Source organism: Diceros bicornis, chromosome 28 (assembly GCF_020826845.1).
Source record: "Diceros bicornis minor isolate mBicDic1 chromosome 28, mDicBic1.mat.cur, whole genome shotgun sequence".
NCBI lineage: Eukaryota > Metazoa > Chordata > Mammalia > Perissodactyla > Rhinocerotidae > Diceros > Diceros bicornis.
In genome coordinates, this window is record NC_080767.1 from 38,807,091 (window position 1) to 38,820,115 (window position 13,025).

At 53.9% G+C, this 13,025-nt stretch overlaps 1 protein-coding gene across 5 annotated transcripts in view; it reads right to left on the bottom strand.

Annotated features, from left to right (window-relative positions):
* Window positions 1-5,449: 5,449 nt before the first annotated feature.
* The window catches only part of RAPGEF1 (Rap guanine nucleotide exchange factor 1), a 143,361-nt gene continuing 135,785 nt past the window's right edge, over window positions 5,450-13,025 (bottom strand). For all 5 annotated transcript variants that reach the window (XM_058524341.1, XM_058524340.1, XM_058524345.1 and 2 more), the window contains 5 exons: window positions 11,823-11,901; window positions 11,610-11,711; window positions 10,080-10,177; window positions 8,742-8,870; window positions 5,450-8,119 (listed from right to left, as the gene is read on the bottom strand). In XM_058524341.1, coding sequence (XP_058380324.1) covers window positions 7,969-8,119; window positions 8,742-8,870; window positions 10,080-10,177; window positions 11,610-11,711; window positions 11,823-11,901 — 559 coding nt within the window. In that variant the 3' untranslated portion in view covers window positions 5,450-7,968. The remainder of the gene's footprint in view (window positions 8,120-8,741; window positions 8,871-10,079; window positions 10,178-11,609; window positions 11,712-11,822; window positions 11,902-13,025) is intronic.

A 13,025-nucleotide genomic window follows, 5' to 3' on the forward strand; every position in this document is an offset into this window, starting at 1 on the left:
AGACTGGCCCTGAGCTAACATCTGTGCCGATCCTCCTCCACTTTATGTGGGACACCACCACAGCATGGCCTGACAAGCGGTGCATCGGTGCGCACCTGGGATCCAAACCCGGGCCGCCAGCAGCAGAGCACACGCACTTAACCGCTATGCCACGGGGCCAGCCCCTGAATTCCCTTATTAATTCTAACAGTTTTTTGGTGGAGTCTTTAGGGTTTTCTATATATATATTATCACGTCATCTGCAAATAGTGACAGTTTTACTTCTTCCTTTCCAATTTGGGATGTCTTTTCTTTTTCTTGCCTAATTGCTCTGGCTAGGACTTCCAATACCATCCTGAATAAAAGTGGTGAGAGTGGGCATCCTTGTCTTGTTTCTGATCTTAGAGGAAAAGCTTTCAGCTTTTCACCATTGAGTATGATGTTAGGTGTGGGCTTGTCATATATGGCCTGTATTATGTTGAGGTACGTTCCCTCTATACCCACTTTTTTGAGAGTTTTTATCATAAATAGATGTTGAATTTTGTCAAGTCATTTTTCTGCATCTACTGAGATGATTCTATGGTTTTTATCCTTCATTTTGTTAATGTGGCGTAGCACATTGATTTGTGGATGTTGAACCTTGCATCCCTGGAATAAATCCCACTTGATCATAGTGTATGATTCTTTTAATGTATTGTTGAATCTTGTTTGCTAATATTTTGTTGAGGATTTTTGCATCTGTGTTCATCAGGAATATTGGCCTGTATCTTTCTTTTTGTGTGGTGTCCTCTTCTGCTTTTGGTATCAGGGTAATGCTGGCCTCATAGAATGAGTTTAGAAATGTTCTCTCCTCTTCTATTTTTTGGAAGAGTTTGAGAAGGATTAGTATTAATTCTTCCTTGAATGTTTGGCAGAATTCACCTGTGAAGCTGTCTGGTCCTGGACTTTTGTCTGTTGGGAGGTTTTGGTTACTGATTCAATCTCCTTACTAGTAATAAGTCTATTCAGATTTTCTATTTCTTCACAATTCAGTCTTGTATGTTGTAAGTTTCTAAGAATTTATCAGTTTCTCTAGGTTGTCAAATTTGTTGGCATATAATTGTTCATAGTAGTCTCTTATGATCCTTTGTATTTTTGTGTATCAGTTGTAACATTTCCTCTTTCATTTCTGATTTTATTTGTGTCCTCTCTTTTTTTCTTGGTGAGTCTAGTTAAAGGTTTGTCAATTTTGTTTATCTTTTCAAAGAACAAGCTTAGTTTCATCTTTTCTATTGTCATTTTAGTCTCTATTTCATTTATTTCACTCAGGTCTTTGTTATTTCCTTCTTTCTACTAACTTTGGGCTTTGCTGCTTCTTCTTTTTCTAGTGTCTTAAGGTGTAAAGTTAGGCTGTTTGAGATTTTTGTTTCTTGATGTAGGCATTTATTGCTATGAACATCCCTCTTAGAACTGCTTTTGCTGTATCCCATAAGTTTTGGTATGTTGTATTTCCATTTTCATTTGTCTCAAGGTACTTTCTGATTTCTCTTTTAATTTCTTCTTTGACCCACTAGTTGTTCAGTAGCATGTTGTTTAATCTCCACATATTTATGAATTTTCCAGTTTTCTTCTTGTAATTCATTTCTAGTGTCATATCTTCTTGGTCAGCAAAGATGCTTGATATGACTTCAATCTTCTTAAATTCATTAAGACTTGTTTTGTCACCTAACATATGATCTATCCTGGAGAATGTTCCACATGTGCTTGAGAAGAATGTGTATTCTCTAGCTTTTAGATGGAGGGTTCTGTTTACATCTGTTAAGTCCATCTGGTCTGATGTGTCATTTAAGGCCACTGTTTCCTTTGATTTTCTATATGGATGATCTACCTATTGGTATAAATGGGGTACTAAAGTCCCTGATGATTATCATATTGCTGTCTATTTCTCCCTTTAGGCCTGTTAATATTTGCTTTATATATTTATATTCTCCTTTGTCAGGTGCATAAATATTTACAATTATATCCTCTTATTGGATTATCATTTTTTCTATAAAGGTCTCACACATCTTTTGTTGGGTTTATTCCTAGTACCTTAAGACTTGTGATGCTAGTATAAATGGGATCCTTTAAGAATTGTGTTTTCCAATTGTTGATTGTATATAGAAATATAAATTTTTATCTGACTGTACAGCTAACCACCTTGATAGATTTTCTTAGTAATCGCTTGGTTATTTTCCTTTTCTTGCAGCACTGACTAGGATCTCCAAGACAACAATGAACAAAGTGATAGTAGAATCCTGACCTCGTTCTGATTTTAAAGGAAATGCTTTGAGTAGTTCACCACTAAGTATAATGTTTGCATAGGATTTTGGAGGGTAACTTTTATCAGGTTAAGGAAGTTCTTAATTTCTATTTAATGAAGAGTTTTTTAAAAATAAAAATTATGAGTAGGTTTTGCATTTTTAACAAAGGCCTTTCTGACTACTTAGGTGATAAGATCCTGTTCTTCCTTTACTAAGATCCTGTTCTTCCTTTAATCTGTTAATGCAGTGCATTCAGGAGAGGCTAGGCCATGTTGTGAAAATTTATAAACCCTGAAATCTCAGTAGTTTAGTTAGCACAAGTTCATTTTCACTCATATAAAGTCCAGCGCGGGGCAGTGGGGGTGGTCCCTGTCTGCGCTCCCTCCACTTGGGACTCCGCCATCTCAATACTGGAATCTAATGTGTCACTGTGGGGTAAGAGTAAGCATGGAGGTGGCACATGCATTCTGAAGTCCCCAGCCCAAAGAGGCACGTATCTCTGCTCCTTAGATCTCCTGGCTGACCTGCAAGGGGCTGGGAAGCAGAGTCTCCCCTGTGCCCAGGAAGGAGAGGCACACCTTGAGCCAAGGGTGCTCAAATAAGGGTCTAGCACACTGGGGGCCAAGTACATTCACCCACTTACTGACATCATTCCATCCTTGCACTTGAGGATGAGCTTAAGTCAGTCAGGGAGCATTGATTTTTCTTTTTTTTTTTTTTTTCTGGTGAGGAAGATTAGCTCTGAGCTAACATCTGTTGCCAATTTCCTCTTTTTGCTGAGGAAGATTGGCCCTGGGCTAACATCTATGCCCATCTTCCTCTACTTTATATGTGGGATGCCACCACAGCATGGCTTGATAAGCAGCACGTAGGTCCACACCTGGGATCTGCGAACCCTGGGCCACCAAAGGGGAGTGCGTACACTTAACCACTACACCACCGGGCTGGCCCCAGAGAGCACTGATTTTTAGACATTGCTGCTTTGGGGTTGCTAACATTATTTCAGAAGTTCTGCATCAGTATTTGCCTGTAATCTTCTTGTACTGTCCTTGTCTGGATTTGATGTCAAGGTTGTATTTCACTCATAAAACGAGTTGAGAAGTGTTTCCCCTTCTGTTCTCAGAAGCGTTCGTGTAAGACAGAAGCTACCAGTTTGGCATAAATTACCTGTTAAGCCTGTCTGGACCTGATGTTTGTGAGTGGATTTCAAACCAGATTTAATTTCTTTCATGTCAAGTGCTTCTTCTTTGTAGCATTTATCATGGTTGTAACATATCACTTGTGTGATTTTTCCCAATTAAGAGGACTGAATGAGGTACAATGGTCAGCAAAGTGCATGGCACCCAGTACATGCTCAATGAGTACTAACAGTGGTGACGGCACAGCAGACTGTTCCGGGTATTAACTGACTGAGCCTTCACAGACCTGAGGGGGAGAAGCGATTAGTACCAGCTGGAGAAACTGGGGAACAGAGAAGGGGCCACCTACCCAAGGTCACTTGGCTTATTAGCTGCAGAGCCAGGACCAGAGCCCTTATCAGCCAAGGGCCAGAGCCCTCCAGCGTGTCCCCAGCATGTGCAGGACTAGAATGACCCAAAGCCAGCCTCATCGGGTTCCTAAATAATGTGCCCCCAGTGAACACATGAATGAATGAATGAATGGTCTAAGTGAATGTGTGGGGCCTGTCTCATCCCACTGGGGGGAGCACCACGTGGCCATCGCACTCCAGAAGCCTGGCCTTGTGCCACCCATGGCCAGACCTGGCTCCAAGGTCTGAACACAGGGGTGGCTGGGGAAGAGCGGCTCTTCGAGGGGCATCCAGCCTCCTGAGTCGCTGGTTAAGCATGCAGATTCCCAAGCACTGGGAAGGACCCTCTGGGGGTGGGGCTGGAACCCAGGGGTTTAACCTGCCCCCACCCCCAGTCACCAAAGACCACAGCGGGTTGCAGCAGCCGCTGGCCTGCAGCCCTGGTTGGCAGGCTCAGGCCTGAGGTCCACACCTGGCCTGTCACCTCCTGCTGCCACCTCCCAGTTGCCTGGGGGCGGGTTGGGGCCAGATCAAGATGGTTCTTGGCAATGTTGGCTGGTGGGGGAGATGGGAGTGGAGGATTCAGGAGTTGACTGGTCTCTCTCTTGGCCTCAGTGTGCCCATCAGTCAAATGCACAACAGCAGATAATGGGGAAACTGAGGCACAAGTGGTTGAGTAATTTGCCCAAGGATAGAGCTAGTGAAGGGGAGAACTGGGAAGGTTCAGTCGCCCCCAAGGTTCTGGGAGGCTTCATGGTGATGCCTGGCTCATGCTAGGTGCTCGGGAAACAGCTGCGGGGATGATGGAGGGCTCCCTTGATGTCTCGGGTCCTTTCTGTCAGATCCTAACAGTGTGACCAGCCCAGGAATACCTGCTCCCCCACTTAAGGGGACATCCTTTTAAGTTGCTGCCTTTCGGGTTAGGCAAGGGGAGGCTACCTAAGGGGCGATCTGCTGGGAGACGCCGGCCCATCTCTGCCCAGTTCTGACCTCTGTGGGCACCTCCCGCAGGGCCCAAAGCCCTGGGTTCTGCACCCAGGTGCTCGGTCTCACTGTAGTAGAGGTGCGGGGGGACAGGACGTGCTGGGGGACGGGCAGAGTGACCGGCATGTGAGATGGTTCTGGGAAGACAGTGAAGGGAAACGACAAGCGGGCTAGGAGTGAGTCCAACAGCTCCCCTCGAGTGGAGCAGACACAGCCCAGCTCAGGCAGAGAAGGGACTAGAGCCTACGGGGTCACCTCACTCCTGTGTGAGGCACAGGGGCTCTGCTGCTTCCCGCAGGTCAGGTGGGCTGGGCCGGAGCCTCTGAGCACTGCGTTCAGGGTGGTAGGGGACAGAATCTGGCAGAAGACACACTTTCAAAGACAGCACTTTGGGGGCTTTGAAAACAACTCTAGACACCCTTGTGCTCCCTGAATTCTACCCGAGAAATTTCAGTCTTTACCTGGACAATGGGGGGTGGGGGATGCAGTATAGCTCCTGTGCATTAACCCACTTCTGGGGCACAAGACCTAGGAGGGGACATTCTGGGAAGGAGCTGGTGACATCTATCCCACTCTGTCAGGCCTACCCTCACGGCAAGCGAGTCTGGGGACTGGGACAAATGACCACACCCTTAGTGTGCCAGGAACACCACCCACGACAGCACAGAAAAGAGGCGGCAGCTCGGACTGTGGCTTTAATTGACACACGCGGCAGATGGCGTACACACTCAGGCGCCGTGGCTTTCATCTGTGTTTATTTTCCTTTCATATAAAAGTTACAGGTTTGAAATGTCTGCAGGAAGATGCCACTATCAGCCAGGTTAGTTGGGGGTCTATATTACAATGTAACATCGGGGAGGTGTGGGGCAGGGAGTGGGAGGCGCACAGCAGTGGGGTTCAGGTCAGACAGGGCGCACCTGCCCTTCCCTGGCTCCCCCACACCTGCAGGTGAGCACTGACTCTGCAGGGAACCAAGCGTGATCGTGTCGGTCTGCCACACAGACCCACTCCCACACCCTGGCCCCCGCCCCGGCCTCAGCCCCCAAGACAGACCGATCACAGCCAGGTGGTGTCTTATGAGGCACGGGGTGGGGAAGCCTGTCAGCCAATAAGTTAAAACACACACTGCGCCTGCTGCCCTCACGCCGGTCCCCTGGACGCGCCGGCCCCTCACCGCCCGCACTGCCCGCCTGGGGCCCCAGACGTCTGCCCAGACGGCCGAGGGCTCCTGGAGGGAAGCGGGCAGGGCCTGTGGGGGGTGGGGTGTGGGTGCAGGGTCTGTTCTGAATTGAGGAAGGGTGAAGCCCCTCCCACCAGCTCACGCCTGAGAACAGACCTGCGGATAGACCCTGACCACGGACACGCCCCCGTCCGCTGATGCGTGTGAGTGCTGGTCACACCACCCACGGGCCCCGAGGGCACAGCGGCCCCCACGCACTCAGCAGCAGTCAACGGAGCTGGGCCAGGGCGAGAGGCAAGATGGGAAGGCAGAGGAAAGACTGAAATGAGAGGACTTAAAGCGGGAACAAACTAAATGCCAACCCACACACAATACTGCTCATCAACAGCGACTCCACACACACTCTTTAAATAATAAAGTGACACGTTCCGGCTGCGGCATCACTGGCAGAGGGGGGGTGACTGACAGTTCACAGATCTCTCCCCTCCGTGTCCAGGATGCACAAACGAGAGGAAAAACCAGCCCACGTATTCTTGATAAAAGCTGCTCCAACACCCATGAGGGACTCAAAGGGAGGTGGTGGTCTCCTTGACAAAAGTCTAATCCACGGATGTTGCTTTCGACTCTTCCTTGTTCTGTTTAATCTGGACTGAGCACAGGCAGATCCTGGAGTCCACCTGACCAAGCCCCAAACCCAGAAGTGGCCACTCAATCATGCAAAACAGGACGCGGGGGGCGTGGGGGCCACCGTCCGGTTCTGGTTCCCACCGGCACCCTGCCCGCAGCTCCACTCGCAGCTGACACGGAGCCGGCACCTCTGGGTGCAGAGACCCCCTGCAAACCCTGCCTCAGATTGTCAACCTCAGCAGTGAGAGTGGTTCTGAAGGAGGAGGAGGCAGAGGGCACCTGCTCCTGAAGAAGCTTTGCCAGAGGAGAGCCAGCCCGCCAGGGGCTGGGAAAGCCGTGGCAGCCACCCTCAGGAGGCGCCTCTGCACCTGGCCCCTGCCCTTAGGGACACCCTGTCCTTCCCAGAAGAGGCCCCTCTGGCCCCACCAGGTTGGAGTAAGGTAAGAGGGGAGCCCGCGAGGCAGGAGGGGGTAGGAGATGGAGTTTAAGGCACACAGCAAGCAACAGAGGAAGGGGCCACGGGCCTTCCCGGGACAGAAACGCCCCTCTGCTCCCCTCCCTCTGAATTAACTCACCCAAGAGCTACTGGCCCCAGCTCAGAGAAAATGTATTTCTTGGATGGTAAAGTCATCCCTTGTTCTAGCCTCCTCTTCCCAGCTCCCCACAGCGCCAGATGATGGGATGAGGGCCAGTGGGACGCCGGTGGGGGGATGAAGGGACAAAAAGATGACAGACACTGCTGCCGCCCCACTGCGGGAGGGCCCTGTGGTGCCAACGGGCAGCAGGACAGCTCTGAGGGCCAGTACCAGGACTGAAGCTCCGGGGCTGCGGAGGGGTCCCCTGTCGTGCCTTGCTGGCCAGGAAACAAGCTTACCCCGTCTTCCACTTTAAATGCAGTCTGGAAAGTACAAGGACCCTCCCCGGGTCCTCTCTGTCACCCACCTGAATGTCCCCTTCCTTCCTTCATTCCTGGTCACTCATCTGTCACTTCAGCAGAGTCAGGACCCTAGAACTTGGAGAGGGGTAAAGGTTGCCACTGTTCTCGGTCTGCTGATGCCATCCCTGTGCTGCTCCAAGGCGGGGGGGGGGGGGGGCGGGGGGGGTGCTGGGGGGGAGACAGAAGGGAAAGCAGAAACCGCCGGCTCACACGTCAGTCCTGAGACCTGCCCGCTGGTCCACTGTGGGCCGCGGGGTCCGCTCTCGCGGAGGAGGGAGGCAGGACGCTGCTACGGGCTCCCACCCGGGCCCTGTGGCTCTGAGGCTGGGAGACTTGCAGCCTGCCCAGGGAGGGGGCGCCGCCACCACGTAACAGGTCCAAAGTTCCTTCCGGTCTTGGAGCCGCCCTCTGAGCCTCTCATGAGCGTTCTCCTCGCTCATGGCACCTGCTCCTAGGTCTTCTCTTCCCGGTCTGTTTTTCTCCTTGATATGTTCCTGGGTTTGATTTTCAGAGAGAGTTCCCACAGGGCCTCCTCGGCCAGGTGGTCACTGAAGTCGTTGAAGAAGTTGATGATGTCGTCATTTCTCCGGATGTCATAATGCCTGGGGGGTGGGGGAGGCAGGCAGTGAGAGCCCGTGTGGGTGAACAGCCCAATGATCTCTCCGAGGGGGCCACGCACCGAGTCCCAGCAAACTGACGAGACAGGGGCTACTGTGGCCCACAGGCTGCAGGGGAGGAGGCCAGTGCTCGGAGATGAGGCCGCCAGCATGCAGGGCACGGGCTGGACCCTAAAGCTGTGCTCTCTCTGCTCCCTGCCAGGTCTCCTGAGCAGCACTCCTGCAGCCAGGCAGGTCTGCAGAAGCCTGGCTCCCCTCTGCATGGTGCCCCAACCCGGGTGGGCTCTGATGCCCGAGCCCACCCTCGACTGCCCTGGAGTCAGGTGGGCTAGGGTTTGCCAGCCCCCTCCTTGCATTAAGGCTGGCCAGCAGCTTCCTTTACTGGAAATGCAGAGGACAAGCTGGCTGCCCACTCTGGGTACAGGCCTGGGGCCACGCTGTGCTCAGCCCTGATGTGCACTTTCTCACATCGTCCAGACAGACTGAAGGAGCAGGTGTCGAATCCCCGTTGGTCCTTTGTCACCTGCCATCTGTGCTCTGGGCCCCAGGAGCCCAGGGCTCAGGTGTGCCCCCGCCTAGCCCCGGCCCCCAGGGCGGCAGCACTCACGCCTGCTGGAAGCACCGCATGCTGTCGAGGATGTTGAACTGCTGCCACCGTTTGGAAAAGTTCACCTTCCCGTCAATGTAGTCTGGGTTTCCCAGGTGAACGAAGGTGAGGTCCTGCAGGATGAGCCCCCTGGGAAGATGGAGAAGCCCAGTTACTGCTCTGGAGAGCAACTCAGAAGCCACAGGACGAGCCAGTGCCTGACGAGGCCCATGCCTTTGGGCTGCACCTGAGCAGTTGCCCAACCCACGAGCACATCTGGGATGTTTGTGAATTCCTGACTCGCACACTCTGGGTCCCTGGGAAAGCCAGCTCAGGTCCTGGAGGAGCCTCGAACACCCCGTCTGCCTCAGAGGCTCTTCAACGACTGTCCCAGCCTGCAGAGGACCGCCAGGGACCTGACGCTGCAGCATCTGCCAGCAGAGCTGTGCGTGTGCTAACGTAAAATAAATAAATGAACGGGAAAATACCCCAAACTGGGGGTTGGGGAGATCCCCTCTTTTGTTAACACGTGGAGTAACGTGCTTCTAAATACAGAGGGTGTGAAGCCAAAGGACGAGTGATGGGGCAGTTCTCCCACCCAGGGAGAGCCCAGCCCGAGGGCACAGCTGACACCCTCGGGAGCCCAGACGTGGACCCCTGACGGTCAAGTGCGTTAGTGGTCAGTGAGGGTGAGAGGCTAGGAAGCAAGGAGAGGGTCATTGGCTGCAAGATCTGTATCTCTGAGGGTGAAAGCCTCAAAGGCAGCCCCAGCCCTGAGGAATCTTCCATCAAACACTCAGCCCTGGGACACTGCTGAGTGTTCCACCCTTTTTTTGGAGATTCCCAGTGTCCACTAGCATGTTATGGGCTCTGGTAAGTTCTGTAACAAAGAACCAGTGTAACTTTGATTTTTCCACTATTTCCTAAGCTTACGTGACCAAGGATCCTTTTCCACGAAACACCCATCGACTCCACCCCAAGGCCCACACTGGGGAAGTGCTCTCAGGGTTCCTGGGTGACTGCAGGGCCCCCTTGTAACACGCAGCCCAGTGTGAGGACGGCTGGAATAGAGCATGATGCCACCCACGGGCTCTATGTCTGTCCACACACACGCCTGAGCACGCCTACTGGCAGATGAGAGAAGGAAACAGGAGGAAGCCTGGGAGACGGGCACGACAGACCCGTTCTCACTGGATCTCTCCTTTCCTGTTTCAATTGTGTAACAAGGAGCACGTTTTACATTTAAAGTCAAAATACAAGTACAAACACCTAAGCTGGAAACCTGGAGCAAGGGTTTCTGAGCGCGATACATCTTCCCCAGATCAAGAGAGGGCAAACCTGCTGGGAGGCTCTACTCACAGATACGGGATGCACGGTGGCTCCACCTCAGAGAGGGCGGCCCGGTAGGCGCGGAAGGAGGATGAGCTGTCAATCAGCGTGCAGTACTCTGCTAGGCCCTGGGCAGGAGGGACACAGAGCCTGTGAGCACTGAGACAGTGCTGGGGCACTGAGCCCTGCCCCTCCTCACTGACCCACTCATCACCCACCCTCCACCGACACTCGAGCATGCCCACACGTACAAACCCAGAGCCAGACCCAGCCCTGCCCTGGCCGCAGGGGGACCAGGCCTCTGTGGACAAACGGCCCACGAGGCTGCTTGTCCCCGCTCAGAACCGTGTCTCTGGGCAACCAGCGCCCACCAAGTATGGGACGTGGAGCTCGGGCTCTGGCTGGGTGCTGCTCCGCACTGCAGCTCAAGGGCGATTCTAAAGCACACGCTGAACCGTGTCACTTGGTTCTGAGCCCTCCCTCGCTCCTCACGCACTCAAGGCAGAGTCCACAAGAGATGGCAGGTAACCTGGCTGCGCTGCTCCTGCCCCCTGCACACCGCATGGGGTTCTTGCCTAGGAGACTCAGCTGCTCCTGCCCCTACCCAGAATGCCATTCACCTGCTTTGCTGCCTGTTAGTGGCCTCTCATCCTGATGTGTCACAGGACGACCAGGAAGCCTCCCCTGCCTTCTCAGGACCTCGTTTGTGTTTCTAGAGCAGCTGGTGTGAATGTTCCACTTCTCCATACGACATTGTTTTATAACTATCCCTTTATGTCGCCCTGTGAGACGACCACCAGGGGCCCAGCCCACACTCAGCCCTGTGGGCTTTGCCCCCCTTCTCAAGGACCAGCTGCCACACAGGACAAAGGTCCAATTCCTCGCCAGTCTCCCTAAGGCCCTCGTGATCTAGAGCGGGTCCCCTTCCCAGTGATGCGGCCTCTGCTCTGCTGCTCGAGGGCATCAAGCTCCCACCTGCTCCCGGTCTGTGTTCCTCTGTCCCCTCTGATGGGAACTCCCCCCGCCCCCCCACCAGGAAACTCCTCTGCTCAGGTCTTGGTGTGATCAACACTTCCCTCGGGGGCCTTCCTGACCCCAGGCTGGGCTGACCACTGGGTCACGTGCTTGCTCAGCACCCCGTCCTTTCCCTTTAGCATGCACCCTGAAGAAACCCACCCGATAAGGTGTCTGGCCTTCACAGTACGTCCCCAGTGCCTAACATGGCCCCCAGCCCAGAGCAGCCCCTTCAGAAGCAGGGGCCAAAGGGAGGAAGGGGCAGGTGAAGCTGGGACCCAGGCACGGGCTTGCGGAGCAGGCAGCAGGGCCTGTGATGTGACAACCCTGGCACCGACCCTGGAGCCCCTGAGGGCCCTATGACTGGAGCTTAGAGACAGGAGATGAAGGTGGGGGCTGGGCCGTCCCTGCCACACAGCAGGTCGGCGGCAGAGCAGGGGCCCGAGTGCAGGTCTCCATTCCTGTCCCCAGCATGTCCTGCCACAGCCAGCTCCCCCAAGGGCCAGGCAGGCCTCCCACTTCACAGCTTCCCTCCCAGCCGCTCACCTCCGAGGTCTGCTTCTGCCACTCCAGCCTGCGGATGGGCGCCGAATCCAGCGCCGAGAGGATGGCCAGGTAGGAGTTGAAGTTGTTTAGCTTCCGTAGGTGCTGCAGACAGGGGCGAGGTGGCAGTGAGGGCAGGTGCAGGGACAGGCAGGCCCAGGGCCTCCCGGGGCAGGGTCTGCAGGGCTGGGCTCTGGAGAGGGTGCCCACACTCACCTTCATAATCTTGATGAACTTCAGGAGCAGCCGTTCCCGGTCCTGGGCCTTTTCCTGTAACATGATTATTGACCGGACCCTGCAGAGACCAAGAGGAAAAAGGGGCGGCAGCTCAGCTGACCAGTCTCCCTGCGGGACCCAGGGTGCTCCTGGTGGAGATGGACGTGGACTCCTGCGCTGGCCAGCCAGGAGCCCACGCCTACCCAGTGCCCAGGACTTGCGAGGCAGCAAGTGTAGCCCTAGTCTCTGCTCTCAAGGAGCTCACGGCATCCGGGCAGAGGCAAGAGGCCACCAAGAGGTCTGGTGGCCAGTGCCAAGCACCAGGACAGGGACCGCTGACCGTGTAGAGCAAGGGTGAGGAGGACCACACAGAGCTCTCCCGACAGGTGCTGACCCCAAGTTCCACGGGGCTGGACACGCTCCTCTCGTGGCCTCAGGTCTAGCTGACACCTGGGTAAGAGACCACCTTACGGCCACAAGGGGGGGCACCTCTCGGAACCTTAGCCAAAGCCAAAGCCCGGTCTCTGAGGACCTCATGGTGGCCTCACCCCTCTGTGGTTTCACAGGGGCTACACCCACTCGGAGGAAATGCCACCTCTGCTGTGCCTCTTCTGCCCCGTTAAGGGCCCCTGCACTGACGCGCCTTGAGGACCCCACGTGCACCTCCTCCTAGGCAGCTCCCCAAGGGTGTGCCCGGAGCCTCCTGCACTCAGCAAGGGGCTTGAGTCAGAGGCCGGGCTGCTGCCGCTGAGCACACGTTGCTGAAGACGGGAGCCCTTCCTGTGCGGGAAGGAAAGCAGGGCAAGTAGCGGATGACCCGATGTTTCTCCAACAAGCAGTTCTTGGAGAATATAAAAAATACTGGACGTCCCCCTGGTGGCAGTGGTGGACTGTGTGTAGGGTGGGGTCTGCCACAGCACCAGACTGCGTGCCTGCCACGCTCCTACCATCTTCTGATGCCGGGAGGCCGCGGCGCATTTGAGTCACATCTTGAAGAGCCAACAATTTCATTATACATTATAGTATAAATACACTTTTGGGCTTCATTATATTTTAAGAATTAAAGGCTAAATAAAAGTATTAATAGAATCTCTCCGTTGCTAACTTTTTTTCTTTTAGGCAGAGTCAGCATGAGGATCAACCCTGAGGCTGCCTGGCTGTGGGGAGATTGGCGACGACCAATGCAGGATGGCAAACTTCACA